This window comes from Cupressus sempervirens, chromosome 9 (assembly GCF_028749045.1).
Source record: "Cupressus sempervirens isolate cs-2001-9-10 chromosome 9, ASM2874904v1, whole genome shotgun sequence".
Classification (NCBI taxonomy): domain Eukaryota; kingdom Viridiplantae; phylum Streptophyta; class Pinopsida; order Cupressales; family Cupressaceae; genus Cupressus; species Cupressus sempervirens.
In genome coordinates this window covers 279,793,617-279,815,542 of record NC_143126.1, presented here as the reverse complement: position 1 = coordinate 279,815,542, position 21,926 = coordinate 279,793,617, and the positions used below count along the sequence as shown (strand labels likewise).

Here is a 21,926-nt window from a genome sequence, read left to right as displayed (position 1 = left end):
ATTTTTCTAGGAAGACTTGGATCTATTTCTTGAAAGTCAAAGAATCAAATGAAGTTCTATCAAAATTCAAAACCTTCAGAGCATTAGTAGAAAATTAGACAAGTAAAAGGATTAAAACATTAAGATCAGACAATGGAGGAGAATATAAATCAGATATCTTCAAAAGTTTTTGTAATTCTGTTGGGATTAAGAGGGAGTATATAGTACCTTATAATCCTCAACAAAATGGTGTTGCAAAAAGGGAAAACAGAACCATCATTGAAGCTGCAAAAGCTATGTTACATGATCAAAATATGCATGCCTCATTTTGGGCAAAAGCTTCTAAGACTGCAGTATACATTCAAAACAGATGTCCACATTGATTTCTATAGAATACCACACCTGAAGAAGTCTTCTCAGGGACCAAACCATATCTAAGTCATCTTAGAATATTCAAATGTCTAGTATACATTCACATAACCAAAGAAAAGAGGACTGAACTTGAACCTTCTGGGAAGAGAGGTATATTTATAGGATATTGTGAAAATTCCAAGGGTTATAGAATTTACATTCCTGGACAAAGATCAGTTGAAATAAGTAGAGATGTAATTTTTGAAGAGGATTCTGCCTTAAAACTTTCAACCGGCATAGAAGATGAACCAATCTCAGATGATGAGAAAATCAGACAAACTGAAAATCAGAGGGAGCATACACCTGAAGAGAGAACCAGAGATAACTAATGGGAAGCAAAGACCATTATGGGCAAGGAAGATGCTTGGAGAAAACAATGTGGAACCAGATGAGATCTCAAAAGAAAACAAGAGAACTTGAAATCAATCATGTTGTACTGCTCTTATAACTTATATAAACAAAATCGAACCATCTACAGCTGAAGAAGCCCTAAAGTCACAAGAGTGGAAAGATGCCATGGTAGAAGAATACAATTCCATAATTTAGAATGATGTTTGGGATATTGTACCTAGGCCTAAAGACAAGATAGTTGTATCTTCAAAATGGTTATACAAAATCAAATATGCCGCTGATGGAAGTATTGAAAAACACAAAGCTAGATTTGTTGCTCGAGGATTCTCCCAGAAAATTGGCATTGACTATGAAGAAACCTTTCCACCAGTAGCTTGTTACACTTCTGTAAAAACAATTATTGCAATTGCAGCATCAAAAGGATGGAAGATTCATCAAATGGATGTAAAAACTGCTTTCCTAAATGGGGTCATTAATGAAGAAGTCTACATAGAACAACTTGATGGGTTCACCATAAAAGATAAAAAATTATGTATGTAAATTCAAGAAAGCACTCTATGCTCTCAAACAGGCTCCTCGAGCTTGGTATGAAAGGATAGATAACTACCTTTCCAAACTTGGATACTCAAAAAATGAAGCCGACTCTAACATATACCTCAAAGCCACAGATGATGGTATGGTAATACTTGTTCTATATGTTGACGACTTGCTAATAACAGGTGACGATAAATTAATTGAAAAATGTAAACAAGATTTGATAGCTGAATTTGAAATGAAAGATTTAGGGTTACTACACTACTTGGGATTAGAAGTTGATCAAAAGAAAGACTACATTTTCTTACATCAAGGAAAGTACACTCAAGATATTCTGACCAGATTAGGAATGATAGATTAGGAATGATGGATAGTAAGCTCTTATCTACTCCGATGGAAACAAATTTACACAAGCTGAAAGAAGAAGCATCAAAATTTGAGGACATTGATCCTACTCTCTTCAGACAAATAATTGGATCCCTTATGCATCTTGTGAATTCTAGATCTGACATATGCTATGCTACAAATGTCCTTAGTCATTTTATGTGTAGACCTAAGAAGATCCACCTTATGGCTGCAAAACATATATTAAGATATTTACGAGGATCTATTGGTTTTGGATTAAAGTATGAAAAAGTTGAGATAAATTTGGAAGGATATATTGACTCAAATTGGTCAGGATGTTCCTCTAATCACAAGAGCACTACAGGTTGTTGTTTTAGTCTTGGGTCAGCAATGATATCTTGGTTCAGTAGAAAACAACTAGTTGTTGCCTTGAGTTCTACCGAAACCGAGTATGTAGCTGTTTCCATGAGAGCACGTGAAGCAGTTTGGTTAAGAAAACTTCTATTTGGGCTATTTGGAAAACCTCTAAAACCAACTGTGATTCATTGTGATAATCAAAGTTGTATCAAGTTGTCAGAAAATCCAGTTTTCCACAATCGATCAAAGCATATTGAGACTCCCTATCACTACATAAGAGACATGGTCGGTAGAGATATCATTAAATTAAGTTATATCAATACAAATGAACAGAATGCTAATATTTTCAGGAAAACTCTTGCGAAGTTGAAAATTGTGTACTTTCGAGAAAAACTTGGTATGATATTATTGTAAATACATTTATTATCTAATATTCATGAATACAAATTATTTTTCTTCCTTTTGCTTGCACGCTTGTATTGTGAAAAGTGACGACCTTTCGTGTGTTCTAATCCTATGATAAAGTGACGACTTTATTTTAGTTGATTTGTTTTCAAACAATGGTTGAAATTGTTGTTATCTTTCAGGCTGGATTTTGTCGGACACATTGATAACCTTCATGGGTCTTTTGGGCAATAGCCGGACACCATGAAAACCCATTGTTTTGGAAGTTTGGGTTATCCTTGTTCTTTGGGCCGGATTTTGCCGGACCCATTAATAACTTTCATGGGTCTTTTGGGCGATAGCCAGACACCATGAAAATCCATTATGTTTTCCTTCTGTCTCTCTCTTAGTTTAAAACACATGATGATTACATTTTTTTGTTAAACTTATTTCAATTTCCCTTGCTAAAGAGGGTGTTAAAAATGTTAGCTTCTATGAAATTGAATCTGTATTTTTTATGACTATCCTCAAATAAATTTTGCATAACTGATTACTGTAATTGTATATATATATATATACATATAATATTATATATATATATGTCTCATTATTACTATTATATATATATATATATATATATATATATATATATATATATATATATAATATTATATATACATATATATACTCAAGTTTAGATTAAGCATTAATATAATGTAATGTAATTAGTTTATACTTTTGATAGCACATGATTATTTTAATACTGCCAATGGCACATGTTTATTATATTCTGCCGATAACTTAATGCACACGTAGACCTTTATACTGCCAACAGCAAATAATACAAATTATAATCATGTAATAGTTGGCAGATTACATTACGTGGTGTTTGCTTACCACCGTGAGCGGAAGCGTAAACAAGGAATACTAAGTAATGTTGCTTTTGATTGCCAACCATCGTGACCCGACTCATAACCATTGGGTTATTGCTATGTGACCTTTCATCACGTCTTCTCATCTATACGCCCGTACATATATATATTATGATCTGCAGTGTGAAGTAGATCAATAACAGTGGAAATCGTACTCTCACACTTGCAGATCATAATAAATAAAAATCAGGGATATATTCTGTTTCAATAAATTATTTAAATCATCAATAAACATCCAGAATTAAATAACAGTATCTTAAAATCTGCATTATCAAGACTCATAAAATTGAGATTTACACCAATCAAGATCACAGCATAATAAAACTTTACAATCTGGACACCAGGAAGAGATAAAACCTTGCAAAATAGGCCATTCACTTGTCATAACATTACAATACTCATCTTTGGATGGAAGTCAAACCAAAATAAAATAGATTTAATGTTTTTTATCTTGTTTAAATATAAATTGAAAGATTATTTTGATGTGCAAATCGAAAATTTTATATAATGACTTATTCATCTATTTGAATGTGCTGGTTGAATGTAAATATTAATTATATGGCATGAAGTTATATAATACATTTGCAGCACTGTTACGACAAAGAATTGTCTGCCTTTGTAATATCCCTTGCCCAAATTGACTGATTTTAGCTCAAGGAATATTGTCAAACACTTGTATGCTGCCTTTTAATGCTAAGAAATTTGCAAATGATATTACAATGCATCTTACAATGAACTAATATGCAAGTGCAATTCTTTTGGTACTTTCAATTCATATACATGGAAACTAGATATGGAATGCATACCTATAGCCAACTGACATTTTGACAAACAATTGACAAACAACTATTATGCTGATCATATATGCTATTAGATGGACATTTTGTCAAACAAATGGTATGCAACATGTATCTCCTCTATTGAATTCAGTCTCATGTACAATGTTGCTATGAGTTTGCCAATACAAATGGGCTTACAATAATGACTACAGTAATTCCAAAATCTGATTCTAAATAATCACAGCAAAATCATATGCCTAAAAATTACAATGCTAACTACTCATAGTTGGAAGAGGACCCTGATAATAGTGATGCCCAAGGATGGAGATGAATCAAGCATAAGTACTGTAGCGCGATATCGTTCTTGTGTACTGCAGTAGCCAACGATAATTGTATTCTCCAATTTAAGCACAAACATAACTCCTGAATTGAAGCTCTCATGAATACCAAATTTAGTGGATATTTCACTACCTCAAATGGTTGCAACACTGAAGAGTCGACGTTCTCCAATGGCTGACTAAAATCAGATTCCTTAGTTTTTTCCCCCAAGTTTATATCAAATGCAATTCACAATAATCGGATGATTAACAATGAAGCTCTCACCTCCATTTATTCTTTTCCTTCACCCTTCTAGAAGGAGATAAAATATTATTTAATTGCATTTTCTTGAAGCTTCCACCTTTTCAATACAATATTTAATTGTATTTTTAGAAAATTCACTCTCTAGAAGCTTCTCCCTTGCAATACAATAGTTAATTATGCTTCTAGAAAATTAAATTAATTAAATATAAAGTCACCTTTTAATTTTAATTAATTTTTTTTAATGACTTTATAAGAAATTAATTTAATCAATTTCTCCTTATTTCTTCACTTAGCCTTCGGAGAATGTAAAGGCTAGGAACTCCACTGAGTTGCTAAAAAGACGGGGACATTACAGCCTTTGACTCAAATGCACCTTTTCGCAACTCCTTGCAAATTGCAACTAGTTGTGCCTTCTATGTATGTCCCGACCTGCTCACGTTTGTTTTAATGCCATAAAAATATTGTACATTTGCAATATTAATAAAATATTTTACAATGTTGAAGGTTTTGACGGTTTCACAAGTTGGCAAGAGATTGATTAAGGTTTAAGATGCAATTTAAATGTGATTTTTATGTGATTTGTAGTCAACAAAGTTTTAAAAAATACAGGGTTTTTTGGGGGAAAATCATCTGCAGGAAGGATTTGCCATAAAAATGGGTATAGATGAGATTTTTTTCGCTTATTTGATTTAATGTTTGGAATATTCAAAGACAATTTGAGTTAATTAAATTGGGTGTTTTAGAAATATTACTTCATGAATCAGGACCAAGCATTTGCCACTTCTTAAACCAAATTTGCTTCTAACTGCCTCCAATATATTTCCTTGAAACATCATCAAACAAGAACCATATTTTCAATAGTATCTGTGTCACATAATAGAATCATGCTCAATGAAATAAAAATAATCTATCAAATATTCATCAGACATCAAACATACATAACAAATAAAGCATATAATCATTGAATCTATACATTATTGATCACATAAATAATAATTGTCGAACAAGTGAAACCTCCATTTCCAATCTACATTGGAATGGGTCAAAAACAATAAATCAAAGAATCAATAATATGGAATATTATACTTTTTCCTATACATACCATGTCTTATTTTCTAAAATCAAAGTTCTTGTGTACTACTTGGAACACCCTGTTGGTTATGTGTGGGCTTACCAAATATCTTAATGTAAAATAAACAGTAGTCTTACTGAAAGCTCTTAGTGCCAAGATATTTTTGATGGTTCCTATACACATCTCCTCTCCACCCTCTGTTAAATTTGTAGATGAAAGGCTGAGTATGTCTTATGGTCATGTCGTTGCCTAATTTCAATCTCTTGAAAATGACCCTCTTTTGCATCTTGGATCATTGTTAGGAACTTAGGTGATTTCTTTACTTACTGAGTACTGTCTGTCTGAACTACAACACAGATGAGTCTAGTTTCCATTGCTTTCTTTTATTTGTGTGATAATGATGTAGATTGCACAGCCAGATTCAAATATGCAAATTACTAAAGAAGTTTTAAATTTGTGTCAGGAATGATGGGAGATATTTGGGCAGAACAGCACATATGTCATCTATGAATTTATCTTGTCAGTTGTCTGATGCACTTGGCTATTCGACCAAAGCAGACATTGATTGGGAGAGTGGAGCACTGGCAAATGGATTTTGTCTTGCTTCTATCTGTGAAGTGTTCTCCAGAGCTGAAAGCTTTATAGATAGCACAAGAAAGATGGTTTCTCTGGAGGACAAAGATGTTTCATTGCGTTACATAATTATTTTCAAGGACCCCAATGGACACAACAACACAAATCTTGTAGAGGGACACATTCTGTCAGGAAAGGTTGACTTGCATTTACATTATAAGCATGTGAGAGAGGATTACAAAAGTAAGGTGTCAAGTCAAAGTTTAATTTATAAACAGCACCGCAAAGCTGTTTTTGACAGGAGAGTAGTAAACACAAATTGTGGTAGTTGCAATGAAGCTGTTAGTGGCAGCACTTCAACAAATCCTAGGCCTTTTGTTCCTGACCTAGAAAGGGACAACAATTTAAAGACTAATTCATCCATGAAGACTATAATGAAAGAATACCATAATCTAGCAAAGGTATTAGAGCATGGACAAACTAACAATACTGGTTTGGTTGGAGTAGTACTGAAACTTCCAGATGAAAATGATATTTGCAGGTGGCATGTTTCATTGAGTCAGAATTTGTTCAAGGACCATCCTATATACAAGGACCTTGTTGAGTATGCAAGGCAAAAGAATGTAAGCCAATCATGCATTTTGTTAGAGATTACCTTCCCTGCTGATTATCCTTTTGCTCCTCCATTTGTCCGGATCATTCGACCAAGGTTTAGCCGCTATACTGGACACATTACAGTTGGTGGTTCTATCTGCATGGAGCTGCTGACTAGAAGTGGCTGGAGCCCTGCTTGTTCGATTGAAAGTCTTCTTGTGCAAGTACAGAATGCAATTATAGAGGGTGGAGGGAGGTTGGACAGAAATGCTCTTGTATCTGACAAGGAATATGATGAAACAGAAGCCCATGAAGCTTTTGATCGTGTAGCTCTTGATCATGGATGGATATAGTTATAAGGACCTTAACATGGCTTTATATGTGCATCAGAAACAAATTTTATGTTGAATATGGCCAGACTAAACTTTTCTTGACATGTATATATTTCTGTTCCCGAATTTCGATGGCAGAGTTGGGTTCCTCTTTGAACCTACATGGACTTATCTCAGGGCATTTACTGTTATGTGTATATAATCTTCACCAACTAGTCCTCTTAGATGCTTAACCCAAAGTATTAATGGACAAGGGGTAAATTGTTATGGATAGGCTGATCATGGGGAAAGTTTGAAAATATATATATGCTCTTTGTATTAGGATTGGAGCAGATATAAGACTGGAAACGGATGGTAAAATCCCTTGTATTCCTGGATTAATTTATGTCAGTTTCTTCAACCCCCAAAGAAGTATAATGTCTTATGAGTCTTTTTGAAAGGTCAGAGCTGTTTTTTTTTTTTGGCATGGATTCACGACACACTTACCTTTTCTGACTGTATGTTACCTGTTAATGTGAATTTAAACTATTGTGGCCTTTAACCAATATGTCTCTTCATTTTGAAGGTGAATGTGAATTCTGCTTTGTATTAATGACTTGTATCTTTTTGCATTCATCCACTCTGCAGTTGTTTCTACAATGAGCTCCTCTATGATCGATTCTTTTTCTTTGTGCTTTCCATTTATGTCACTCTTCTGTTTTCCCATGCAACAGTGCACCAATTCTGTGATCTCACACATTAAAAAATGCCGAACATTTTAAGAATTGATTCCTTTTCAATGTTGTCACAGTTCGCTAGCCCTTGTTTTATAAGGTGATGGAATTGAGGTTTGAACAAACACTATTGGTTTCTTTCTACTGGCTAAAGGCAGTAGACTACCGTTATATTCAGTTTAAGATCTAGGATAAACTGTGCATTTGCTTGTAGCTATGATTGACATTCGTATGCTTCAATTGCAAGCTAATCTTTGACCATAACACCATATCTTCCTTCATTGTTCCTTTGCATGATTTCCTTTCTTCATATATGATTTATTCAGTGTTTCCTGTTCTATGCATTGATATTGGTACATGTTGAGTCTATATCATGTTCAGACTGCCTCAAAGGATTCTGATCGAATTCCAAAGCTAATAATAAAAAGCTGAAGTCCAAGGTGTTTTTAAGCTATCCTGAGAAGGTTGGTCTCTTTCTTTTTCCCACTCTGAAAGTGGCCAATGTGGACTGTCTTTTTGACTCCTTTGGAAATTGTTTTTTCAATTGCACTCAAACCTAATGCTCTTGACTGTTCACTACTGTTTGCAGTACAAACAAAATAAAGGAAGTCCCCAGGATTTAAAAGTTAGAGATCTACAAGAATGGTGGAGCTGATTCTAAGGGAGGCCAAAAAATTATGAGCAAAGCAGCTTGGAACACACTCAGAGGTGAAGCAATCCAGTTCTGCGGTAGATAAAGGCCAGGTAATATCCCTTTGGTCAAACTGAGTAGTCAAATTATCCATTATCTAACAAACAGCTACTGTGTTTCCTCCTTGTATGAAATTTCTGCTGCCTATAAAAACATGATGATGAATAAGCTAAAATAAATAAGCAAAAAATTATTGTACCCGTGTTAGCTAGAACAATTTTTAACAAGAACCACAGCAGGAAATCCTCATTATTTGGAAACTTAATATATGGACAATATGAAGGGAAAGTTTGGCAAGGGGGATACGTACAATGATCTGGATTGTTAAAAAGGGATGCTAAGGGTTAAAAGTTTTTTCTTAGAATGTTTTTGATGTATAACACTGAGGTAAAAACCTGTGATATTCAAACTTGTTATCGGTTGAAAGGAATGGAAAACATGGTGTCTTGACTTTTGTAACATTCTATTACAGTCCAAGGACCAATATTTTTGGTGCCTATCCCAACAAACAGTGTGATTGGAATAATTAAATCAGAATAGCTGCATTATGTCTCCTTTAAGGCAACTTACATCTTGTTAATATGATATTTTCTTGCATACAACTTTGGAAGTGACAAAGTTAATGGGCAATAGCAATAGATCAAGTGTATATAAAAAAATATGTCACTGACCCCTTTGAACCGATAAAAGTTAAGGTAGTATAAGGGAGGTGTGGCCTTTTGATGGTTGTTTCGTGCCAGAAATGCACTGCAATTTGAAGATGGGAGTAAGTAGTGATAATAGAGGTTCAGTTTATTAATTATAATTGTTATTGCTGATGTCTAAATGCAGATTTGGATCTCAATGGTGTAATCATCATTTAATATTATATTAACATGAATAACAATAATATATATATATATATATATATATATAAAATTTATATAGATAAGTATATATAGGAAATGATGATTACCAATAACAATAATGTATATCAGATCGAATCAATCCGACTGAAGCTGCAACTTTAACGCACCCTCTTAGTTAGGGAGGACTGATATAGAACACACAATTTAACTAAATTCCATAATTTTAATATAAGCTTAAACACCACCTTAAGTGTGGTCTATAATACTAACTATGTCATGGTGTCTGACAAGATCCGGCCCAAAGAACCATAACAAGTTTGTTATCATGGTGTCTGGAAAAATCTGGCTCAAAGAACCATGATGAGTTGGTTATCATAGTGTCTGGCGAAATCCATGATAACAGGTCTACCATTTATAAGATTGCCACCTTACAATGGTTACCTTCTGATTGTTCGTTATCATGACTTCTAGCACTCTAGGACAACAATTTAATGAAGTCTGTTATGATAATAGGTCTACCATTTATAAGATTGTCATCTTACAATGATTACCTTCTATTTATATATGTCAATGAAATATCTTCACCTTTCATTACATATCATATGTGAAATAGTGACCACCATGAACCCAGTCAGAAGGTGTTACAAAGGCTTTCACCTTAATTTTCTCTCAGAGAGAAGAATGCATTACAAGGAGTTTCACATAGATTTTCTCCTCATAGACAATATATCATCCACAAAGGATTGCACCTCAAAAATTCTTGCCTTGAACAATGATCTTGGGAAGTCAGGTCTAGTAGTTACTCCCTTAGAGACTCTCTTCCCCAAGGATTCTTGTTAGACTCACTCTAAATCTGATATATAATTTTTTGGTGATAAGGCATCACTTCCTCATGAGTGGGACTATTAAAATCATGCAATTACATACATGTATTTCTAGACTCTCCTGGAGTATCAATCTTCTAAGCTTCTATGCTACCTTAGAAGAAATGTCATACTCCCTCTTAATGTAAAAGAATCTCATAATCTCAATCATCAAAGATGTTTGCTTCAAGAGCCTCACTTTATCCATCTTGACCATCAGGGTCTTTGGAGCTATTATCATTCAATTGAGTCTGCCCATTATTTGGTCACATATGTAAATTAGTACCAACCTTCTTTTCTTGTAAGAATATCCTCAAACATAAAGGAAAAGATCAAGACAAATAACCCTTATAGTTTGTATATAATTACAAATAAGAGAGAGACTATAAAGAGTAGATAACTGTACAGGATAACAATACTTGTCTGCATATGAAGATTCATAAATTGTCTTTTTAGATTATTTGAGAATAGAACACCTCCCCTCTAAATAAGGTTCAAGTGGGAATGGAACATTGACTATTATTCCCTCCACAATGTAGAATTTCCACTCATTCTTATATTGTTGAACTATTTTGTATCAAATATGACAACTTCTTTCTAAATTCCAACTTTCTCTTTTCGTCCATTGAAGGTCCAAACATTCATTTAGTTTAACAGTAGAAGTGAACATGTCCTTCCATTTTATCAAACTCGTCCACAATATGCCAATATCTTGATTAAGTATGATTGTGCCACATGAATGACTCTACAACTCATACATCAAGTTTCATTCATCAAGGAGAGACTCGTAGATGGTTCAAATGAATTCTCAAAAAACTTCATTAACATCTCCCAACAACTCAAATTTCCTTACTGGGGCGGGGGCCCTAGCTCGGTTGGCTAAATCTTCCATGTTGCAGGGGGTTTGTCACGGGTTCTAGTCTCCTGTGGTACTGGTGGGCATGTCACGCCAGCGCTACCGGTCACGTTAAAAAGTTTACCCGACACACTGTAGTTTATAGTGGGGGCCGTGCTGCACCCGATTCCTATAGTCTTATATTAAAAAAAAAAAAAAAAAAAAAACCTCAAATTTCCTTATAGTAACTTCTGCAAATACAAGTGACATCATTTAGAAGTTGTCACTTCCTCATGATTCACACAGTGGGTAGGCCCATTAAATCACATAGTCATAAGATATATTCTTGAATTACAATCCTCTTGATTGCTTGAATTTACTGGAGTATCCATCTCAAAATGGATACTCCCTCTAAATCAATAAGACCGAGATCACGAAAGGAGATGGATACTCCCTCTAAATCAATAAGACCGAGATCACGAAAGGTTAATTGAATAACATCCCTAGTCTTCTTCCTTTCTTTCAAGGTTGCCTCTAATAACATGTCAGGCTCCCTCTAAATCTCAATCTTCATTTTCTTGCAATAGCATTCTCAAAGGAAAAAGATCAAGGCATATAACTCTTATACTATATATTGAAATGCAAGTAAGAGAGAGATTAATATAATTCTCAAAATAAGCTCTTTCCAATAAAATATAGATAAAATCTATACTTTGAACATATATACATATATTCCATTCAAATAGATTATTAAAATCATCTTTTTTATAATCATTCTAAATTTTCCTTTGATTACACTAATTATCCTAAAAAAAATGTGTAACCATAATGAGAAATAATCTTATTAATTATTAATTATTGATGACTTTAAATTAGTCCCATAATCTTATTAATTATTAATCATTGATGACTTTAAATTAATCCCTATCTGAAGTGTGTGTGTGTGTATATATACACACTATACTACACTACAATATCTTCAAATAGAAACAAGAAATTTAAATATATATCATACCTTGATTACCTTACCAATCTCATTTCTCAATATTCTAATCACTCCTTAAAAGGTGGCTCCATCACCAATGTCTAAATGGTGGTGGGGGCTCACTTCTCACTTTGACCGGGACCAAGAGCCAAACTTAGCTTTGAAGATAGAAATCAATATCTCATTCTTTGCAAATCATGTTCATTCATAAACTTCACTTCATTCATCTTGTTATCTTAATTTCAATTGGGCAACGTCTTCTATGCCTATCCTCATTATTAGCGTTTGATGGTAGGTTTGTATGTGTCCAGGATCTCTTTAATATAGTCTCCAAATAAGTTTAAATGATCTTACATATATTTCTTTCATCTCCACTAACGTGGGGGTTAGTTCATGGTATGAACTTTAATCAATCTTGTAAGTATCATTCACTAAACTCTATACTAAAACTAGATCACATCTATATTCCCTATATATCAGATCACGTAATGAATGGTAGATTTATAGCTACTCGAGTTTGAACATGCTTTATGTGGAGTTCTCTTTCCCCAACATGAACAATTTACTTCACCCCTTGTATACTCTCTCTATCCATTATGTAGCTAATACGATATGGACTTATCCGCAAACCATTAATTGAATTGATTATATTAGTCTTCTGATAGTCATTCATAACAATGACAATAACAATAATAAAATGATCATATTAAGTTAGGAATTACCATATTCCCTAGATGACATATACTATAAACATGAATATTAAATATTTGTCGTGATTCGAAAGTATATTGCTCTTACTAATAGTACAATATCCATATTTAGAATAAAACACAATCACAACAAATATGGTGGTGATAATATTTCATTTAGTAACACCACTTACCTTCTTTCCTATTCTGGGGGTTCATACCTTTGTCAAAAACTTGTCATTGATCATTGTCATCGTTATTATCTTTGGTGTGTGACTTTTGCATCTGCGCTTAATACTTATGTGGTAATCATTCTCTTTATGCTCTACTGTCAATATTGAATAATGACTTGATATTCCACGTTGTTCATGAATGCCAAATATAACTTTTGCTGAGATGATATATGCCTCTGCTAGATATATGTTTCTTATCGATTACCCAATCTTCTTACACTTTGTCATTCTCTATCTTCTATTTAATAGACTGTCAGCGATAAGTGTATATATCTGTCGCTTCAAGGGTTAAGTGCACTCTCTGATACATAATCTCCTTCCCTCGATGATGCAGAAAGATATTCACTTGTCTTTGCCGCTGTTTGTTGACAGATTATATTGCCTGTGCCAAGTCAAATATGCCTTCTTCACCTGGGAAATGCTTTTTTAAATCCACATAAATACTCTTCCTTAATACGTGTGTGACATGGATTGGGTGCTCTCGATGTGCACACTTATCTTTACTCGCCTCCCTTGTCACTTCCTTGCTGGCAACATTCACTATATACCCTCATATCTTTATAATCTTATCCACTAACTTTGCACAGTCACTTCTTGTTGACATGTGTACGTTGTCCCTTGTCAGCACCTTCTCTTTTGATGGACTAGACGATTGCATATCTTATTCACTCTTATGCATTCACTTATCATATACAAAAAATTGAATTCCTGCAACACTGAGCAGTACACCAGATTTTTTTTTAAATTTCTTGGGTCCCTGCTGTGGAAACTAAGTGATTCAAACGTATCATTTACAACAGATATGATTGATCAAATCTTTCAGAGACTATAATATGATTGACCAAACCATTACAAGTATTGCTGTGGGGAGTTGAGGAAGCCAATTGTGTGAATATTCTCATCAGGGCAGCCAGTCCATACTTATTGCACTAAGGATATGCAATCGTCTGGTCTATTATTGTTATTGCCAAGCATGTGTGAGGGGTGTGCACATGTTTGATGAATACAGGTGCACATATTAATATTTTTGGACATACTCAATATTATTGGGTGTACATTTCCAGTGCCGCAAATTTCTACCAGCCTCCAACAAGACATTGGATATTAAGCATTCTGATATAAACTATGCCATGATGTGTCGATGTCTTCCTTCCATTTTGTGCCTCTATTCATCTATCATTACATTTGCAGCCTAGTGCTATAATACCATGCTAATTTTAGGATTGTTTTTGCAAATGTAGAATCATAGTCATTGTTATTGATGATATCCAAATGTAGATTTGGATCTCATATAACTATGAGAGGAGACATGTCTCATGAAGAGACATGTTTCTATGGTGTAATCATCATTTAATATTATATTAACATGAATAATAATATGTATAACAATATATTTAATATAATATATGTATTATATACAATAATATATATTATTAACATGGATAAGTATATATAGGAAATTATGATTACCAATAACAATAATGTATATGAGATCGAATCAATCCGATTGAAGCTACAGTTTTAATAGGTAGTAAAGACAATAGAACAAGAGAGTAACCTCTTCTTGGAAAGTAGTATAGGAATGTCATGAACGCATTAAATAATCCCAATTAACCAATTAGGAAAACCATGGTAGGATAATTTGAGAAGGAAACTACTTGACACAATATTTTTAGGTGCGATTGCAAATAAGATGGGAGTATTCTTTAGATAAAGAAAAGTATGGTTAAATATGTTATTGCAGAAACTGCCCATCTATTAGGATTTTTTCAGATTAAGATTGAAAGGGTTCTATTGGGTCCTTACCCCAGATATAGCCATATCAAGAGAGCTACAATAAACATGCTGATAATGCAGCTACAAATTCATAAAGAAGAGTAATAGTCCTGACTCCTACCAACCATTTTAAGGTAAACAAGAACAGAAACCAAACATGCGATCACTACTAACAACATACCTTAACATACCAACAAGGCCAAATACAAAACACAAACTAAATAGACCATAACATTGTTCTATTTCAAATTATGGACTAAGCCATAAATCCCTTTATCGACAAAACTATAAACAACACCAAAATTGGTACCAAAAACAAGATGGACATATATATTCTAATTTTGGCACTCTTTAGCTCTCCATTAATGCATTGTGAGGAAAATATTGACACTGATTATTAGTCATTGAGGGAACTCTAGTGCATAATATATTCACTAGCCAAATTGGTAGAATTTGAGATCATACCACTTCTCCAGCCCTACAAACTTGATGCTTTTGTAAACTCTTGCTATTCATAGATCCCTCATTGTTTACCATTCTCATTGCTAATATGAAACCATTGTCAATGTCTAGTGTTGTCTAGTGTCCCTCTATTATTTGACTATAGAGATGCCTTAATTGATATCTTTACAAAAGGTTTCCAACTATCAAACATGTTCCATTACAATCAATACACTTAAATTCATGAGATGTATATTAATTCCATTTCAACCAATGAACAACATTTTGTTGCACCTCCAATCTCATTGAGCTTGACCAACACATCCAAGAAAAATAAACATCTCTCCTATACTCTCCTTGACCTTTGCACAATGCTAATCACCTTTTAGCTTGGGCAAGAAGAAAATTTAAATGCACTCACTGGTCCTTATTGCCCTTATGGTGTGTAAGTTGTTTGCTCAAAATCACTATTACAACCTTTTAGCACACCTTTTGACTTAAATATCTTTTTGAATTTTTATTCCAAACATGCCTGAGACAAATTTTAATCCTCCTTGATGTAGTGAAATCCAAATATAGGTTTCAACAAACAAACACACAATGAAAAATGAACAGGAGGAACGAGATTTAGATCCAAAGAGACAATATTCCATATATTCCAATCAAGAAGTTTACATCCAACATGCCTGATTGTAAGGCCTTCTGAGTTACAATCATTACAAAGAAGAGTACATCATTCAAAAAAGAACAAATCTCTAGACTCAAATGCGTAGTCCAACTCCAATCTACTCCACGCTAAGACTATGCCTCCATCCTCTTCCTAAGAATGCCTAAGACTCTACCCAAGACCCCTTTAAATACTTGCACGACCTCAAGTCGACCTGTTACAAATTTCCAACTAAATAAACCCTTACATTAAATGCATATCCAAGCCATAAGTTGTCTCACAACAAATATTAAATACCTATCACAAAATTAAATGCAAAGATCATCTCAAACTAGAAATTGAGCACAGACAACTTGGTCAATGAAGAAACCAAGCCCTGACAAGCCATTAGAAGAATCACCGGCCTACTCACTATATATGAAAGAGCTCGGTCATCAAAGAAACTCGATTAACATAGAACTTGGTCAGAACTACAACTTGGTCAACAAAGGAACTCAACATGAACAGAAACTCGGTCAATACTAGAATTATGACTCGGTCAAGTCTTTCACTCAACCAACATAGCCACTTAGTAAGTAATGTAATTCGGTAAGCATTGCTACTCGACAACCATTGTTTGAAAAGAGTAGGAAAGTTAAGAAACCAAGGATGCCCTTGCATCAGACTACCAAGGTAAATAGAAAAGACCTCAGATGCTCCTGCATCATTTCTATCATTGGGATTTTCTATGACATGGAGACAAATTATTGTCCTTAACCCTATAGTGTGCTTAGGGTTATGAGTGGTCAACTTATGGCTAAATTATCTCTTTATCAAGCTTTATGATTATTATTATATTTTTTTTTTCGATAAACAACATTTATATTCTTATTTGGATTTAGATATATAAATGAGTGTAGTTGACATCTAAGGCATAAGTAGGGAACATATAAAAGCTAGCAGTTAGTTTATCATAATTATATTTTGAATTGTGTTCTTATCAGTAACATTTGGAGATTTGTCCCTCAAAGTGGCTTTTTTTGGCATGGTGAAATTGGTCTAGGGGGCTATACCCATTCATTGGCTACAAAGGAAAATATTACTTTTTGGTTGCTCTCTTTGATAGGGCCATATTAAAAAAATAAATTCATAGGGGTGTCATTAAGACAAAATCCCCTTTCAAGGATCAAATGTGAGTGTATTGTTATCCTTCAACTTCTTATCCACATTTCAAGGTATAAGTAGACTAGATATATACATAATTTCAAAGTTTGTCAAACCATTTTTAATCTCGATGGGCAACATCCTCATCATTTCTTGATGACATAATTAACATTAAATGTCCAATTGATACTCGAAGAACACAAAACTCTAATAAATCAATGCTTTTCTATTCCATCATTTCTTTTAATTGTCGAGATAATGAAGGGGATCTTAAGAGGAATTCAGATACAGTTTTAAATTTACTAAAACCCTTTTGTTGGATGAAACCCACCACATATAACATAATTAGCTAAAATAGACCTAAGGCCTCAACCCTATTCAAGTTTGATCAATGACTAACCACTTTGATTACCTATTTTGATTCCTTATCTTTCAAGAACACAACTAGAAATATTGAAGAAATGCTCGTTTTGAATCTATATCTTATGCACTATGCTAAGGAAGGGATCTCCCAACTTCATCTATGTCAAATGAATCATAATTTGCATAACAATCTTTTAAATATTTCTTAAATGAATATTAGAGATTTCCACTAGAAACAAATGTTACCCCTTATTTGCAATTAGCCTTACTCTAGTATCCATCTTTTGAGAATTGCAAATGTGAGATGGTTGTAAATGTGAAACTACAACATTTCCTTAAAACCACTTATCACATCTTTATGTAAAAATGCAAGTACTAGCGATACAACTAACACAACCAAAAGAAAAATTGACTTCAATTCACATGTGCAACCACCTATCTTATTGCTATCTTGAAAAGCTTGTTCCCCTTATTGAGTGATGTCATCATTAAAATAATTTGGATCTAATTTTTTCTGCTAGCTAAACACTTGTATTTCAATAACAGTCAAAAAATTTGCCAATTTTAAAGAGTATTATTCTCTCTATAGAAAGTTTCATTCTATATTGCAAATGATCTAAGATAGAAAAAACTGACTCAAATTCTATTTGTTACAATTTAAAGTGTCCTTCCTTATGGCATAAACAAAGAGCATTGAATCATCCTCCACTTTTACCTTCCTTATAGAAAATCTCACATAATCAAAGTCTAAATAGTATTGAGATTATACTATGTAGTATTTGAGGGAGAAATTATTAAATTGTAGTTTCACCAAATTCACCCCTCCAAGTTGCAAATCAACAAATTTCTTGGATTTTTTTTCTTTAAAAAATGAAATCCACACTAGAGTAAGTTACAACTATTTTTTAGAATATTTTATGCAAGTTATTATGAAGACTATTTTTGAGGCATTATAGTGAGGTCAACAAGAGGCAAGTGAAGGAAGATCTCGTTACTATTAGAAAGTCTCATGATAGAGGATCCATTAGTAGAGAAGAGAGACATTGTTAGGGAAGAGGAAAACAAGTCGATTGATGCAATCTTGACAATGATGGATGCAGGAATAGAAGTTTCAATGGAAAGCCTTGGAAGGAATTACACAACAAGGTGTGAGAAGAAAATATGTCTATTGAAGCACTTGATGCTTTTGAGTTTGAACCAGACCTAAATATGGATCATCACCCAAATGATTCCAAGGCTAGGCTTTTGACTCCAAAGATGTATACATGAAAGTTCCATGACAAGGGCTAATCAATTGTAACTCTTTGATCTTCATTGTGCTTCATGCCAACAAAAGTTTGTAGTGACATCCTTATACTCGGTACTAAACTAATTCATTATGTATTGTTGGCTATGTGAATAGGAAAAACATGAGGATATGTTGTCACATGTTTAGTTTTCCAGGAAGAACTTTTGTGTATGAAAATTGTACCTATAGTGGTGACACAACACTAAATAAGTCATTATATGAAAGGTTAAAGCAATCAGATAATTTGAATAGATAAATATGATTAACTAAACAAGACAAACTATTTCCTCGTATTTAATACGAGTGTGATTTCTCTCAGATTGCCAAGCTATTAATGACCAGACAATACTGAAATGAAGGATTTAATATGTATGCAATCTAAGCTATTTATTATATTTTTCTATGCAATGATATAAATTGATCTAGATGAATTTCAACGATGATCTAACAATGAAAACACAATGAATAATCTATATGATATTCAAAACTAAATGATCTCAATAAGCAAATTCTCAAAAGTGATGCACAGTATATCTAAAGCAAAGTCAACATAATTATTTTACTCTTCAATTACACATGAGAAATGAGGGAATGAGCCCTATTATTATTAAAAAAATCCCAAGAAAACCAACGGTTGAGATTGATTGAGATAAACGGTCAAGATTCTTCCAAAAAGAGTTCAAGTTGAGTTATCAATCATGCACCTCTTGTTCAGTGATTGCTTTAAGAGGCGAGAGCACATCTAACCAATTTGATTTTGAGTGTTTTTAGAAGATAAGGGATTTAAGCGATAGATCTAATTTATAAATTTTTTGTTAACAACTTTATCCCTTTTTAGAATTGTGCATCTGGTTAACTTTCTTTTTTGATTTATTCATAGTTGAGCCAGTTGATTTATTTCCCTTTTAATTTTTTTATTTATGCAAACTCAACTTTTCATTCAAACTTGTATTTATCCTTATTTTTATCAATTTTGGAGATTGATTGAAAATTTAAATTTCTTTTAATAAGATTTTCTTAAAATTTTAAATATGTAATTCAATAATTGATATTTTAAGAGATTTAACTCAATTTAATTTAATTAATTCTTTTTCATGTGTAAATGGAAAAGGGTTTATTTTAATTAATGTTTTAGGACATTAAATTAAATTAATTGATTTATGATGATTTAATTGTCAATTCATGTTGATGTTTCAAAATTAATTATTTTTTGATGATTATTGCAAATGCTTTTGATTAATTGACAACAGGTAATGAAGGGATCCTAAAACCCTTTACATTAGATCACAAAAAAGATTTAGAAATTATAGAAGTACACACCAAAAGAATAACTAAAAGAGACAGACTGGGAACATACATAATCCAACCAAACAAAAATATAGTAAGGGCCAAGTCCAACAAAAGAAAATATAACAGACTAGACAAGGAAATGACAAAGACCAGTTACCTAAGGCAATTTAGAATTTCAACAACTTCAAACTCCAACCTTTCCATCTCATTTGCCACCCTCTTGGTATCTTGGAGCTCCTTAGCAATAGTGAGGTCCTTCCTGGTATTGGCTTTGGTCCTTTTACTTGGGCCATATTGGGTATTCCTTGGAGAGTCCTTATCATTAGTAACTTGGATAATGACCTTATCATTATCAGTACTTTCCACTTCCCTAAGAGGAGCCTGAAATGATCATTGGAGGCCTTGAGAATCTTGTAGCTTTGATCAACAATATTCTTCAATGCATTCTCCATGCTAGGATACTCATTTTCTTGTTGGCTAATCTTGTCATTCATACCCTAAAGATCAACAACCTCCATGCCTTTCCCAATAAGATCCACATTGTCACCAACATTCAAATTAATCCCTTCAGCAAACTCTCTACCTACAGTTGCTACCTCAAGGATATCCTGTGTTCTTTCCATGGTCCTAATCTTCAAATTGATATCTTTAAACTCATGGAAAGACCACTTGATTTCCTTGTAGAAGTCAAGTACACCATTTCTAGTAGCCAACAAAACATTTAGGTCTCGTTCCCTGCTGATATCACTCATGATCATAGTTGAAGGATCAACAAGATGTTCCAAGTTAATATTACCCTTGTCCTTGGCATTGGTGGCAAAGTTCATCTTCTTCTTAGGAACTCTAATCTTTAGTTTGTCTGTATCTACAACCATCAATTCCTCATTAATTTAATTGTGCAAGTATTCTCATTAAGGATATCTACCTGCATGTTTAGGGTCAATACCCCCAACATCAACCACATTTCGAGAGGGAGGAGAAATGTCCCTCGAAATATCCTCTACGCTCTTGGCCTTATCATGGATTCAAGGCTTCTTCTTCTTACTCTACTTCCCTATGTCTTCTTTTTTAGTGTCCAAGTCAATCTCCTCTTCATTGTAGTCTTCATCAAATGACACATCAATTTATTTCTCTCCTTCGTTGATTTCTTATTTCTTTTAGGCCCAATTTTCTTCTTAGGTGCAACCTCCTTATTGGTTCCTTTTTCCTTAATATTTTTTTCCTTCCTCCTCCTCTTCCAAGCCAGAGTAACCACTCACCTTAGTGTCCAAATTTTTTTTGTCATGAAAGGTCTCAAAAGATTACATTTCCTATCCTGAAGTGGAATGAAGCTATATAGAAGGCTCAACCATGTTGGCTTTTAGGTAATCATAGATTAGAATCATTGGACCATCATGGACAAGGAGATCAATTACCTCCTACATCTGAATTTCGTTGATGCTAGCATTTAGAGAGGTGAAAAGGTAGTAGGGAATGGAGACCTTGTTATGATGAAATTGATTCAACAAAACAAAGTAGTAAGTACACACCCTGGAGAAATGACCGTCAAGAGTAACATATTACATTATGGCCCTAAGGAAATTTTCCAAATTTTCTTAGTCAAACTAGGGGTGTAGTAGGTTTTATTCATGTCCACTAAAACCTCTCTCTTCTCATCACTTGTGGAGAAAATACACACAATCGAGTCTCAGAATTTCTATCCCTATAAAACTTCTTGCCCACAACTGGAATATGGGTAACTTGGGCTGATGATTTATGCAATTCGATATTTATATTATATGAATCAATAGAAATTGAAGTGCCTTTTGGATTAGGATTTTTATGATTTTTTGATCGATATTTCAGATTAGGGGCACTTGGTTTAGATTACCAATTT

At 33.5% G+C, this 21,926-nt stretch overlaps 1 protein-coding gene across 1 annotated transcript in view; it reads left to right on the top strand.

The window, feature by feature from the left end:
- LOC149538527 (uncharacterized) overlaps positions 1-7,664 on the top strand; it is an 80,468-nt gene extending 72,804 nt beyond the window's left edge. The window contains exon 3 of the mRNA XM_089799849.1: positions 6,190-7,664. Coding sequence (XP_089655975.1) covers positions 6,190-7,246 — 1,057 coding nt within the window. The 3' untranslated portion in view covers positions 7,247-7,664. The remainder of the gene's footprint in view (positions 1-6,189) is intronic.
- Positions 7,665-21,926: the final 14,262 nt, after the last annotated feature.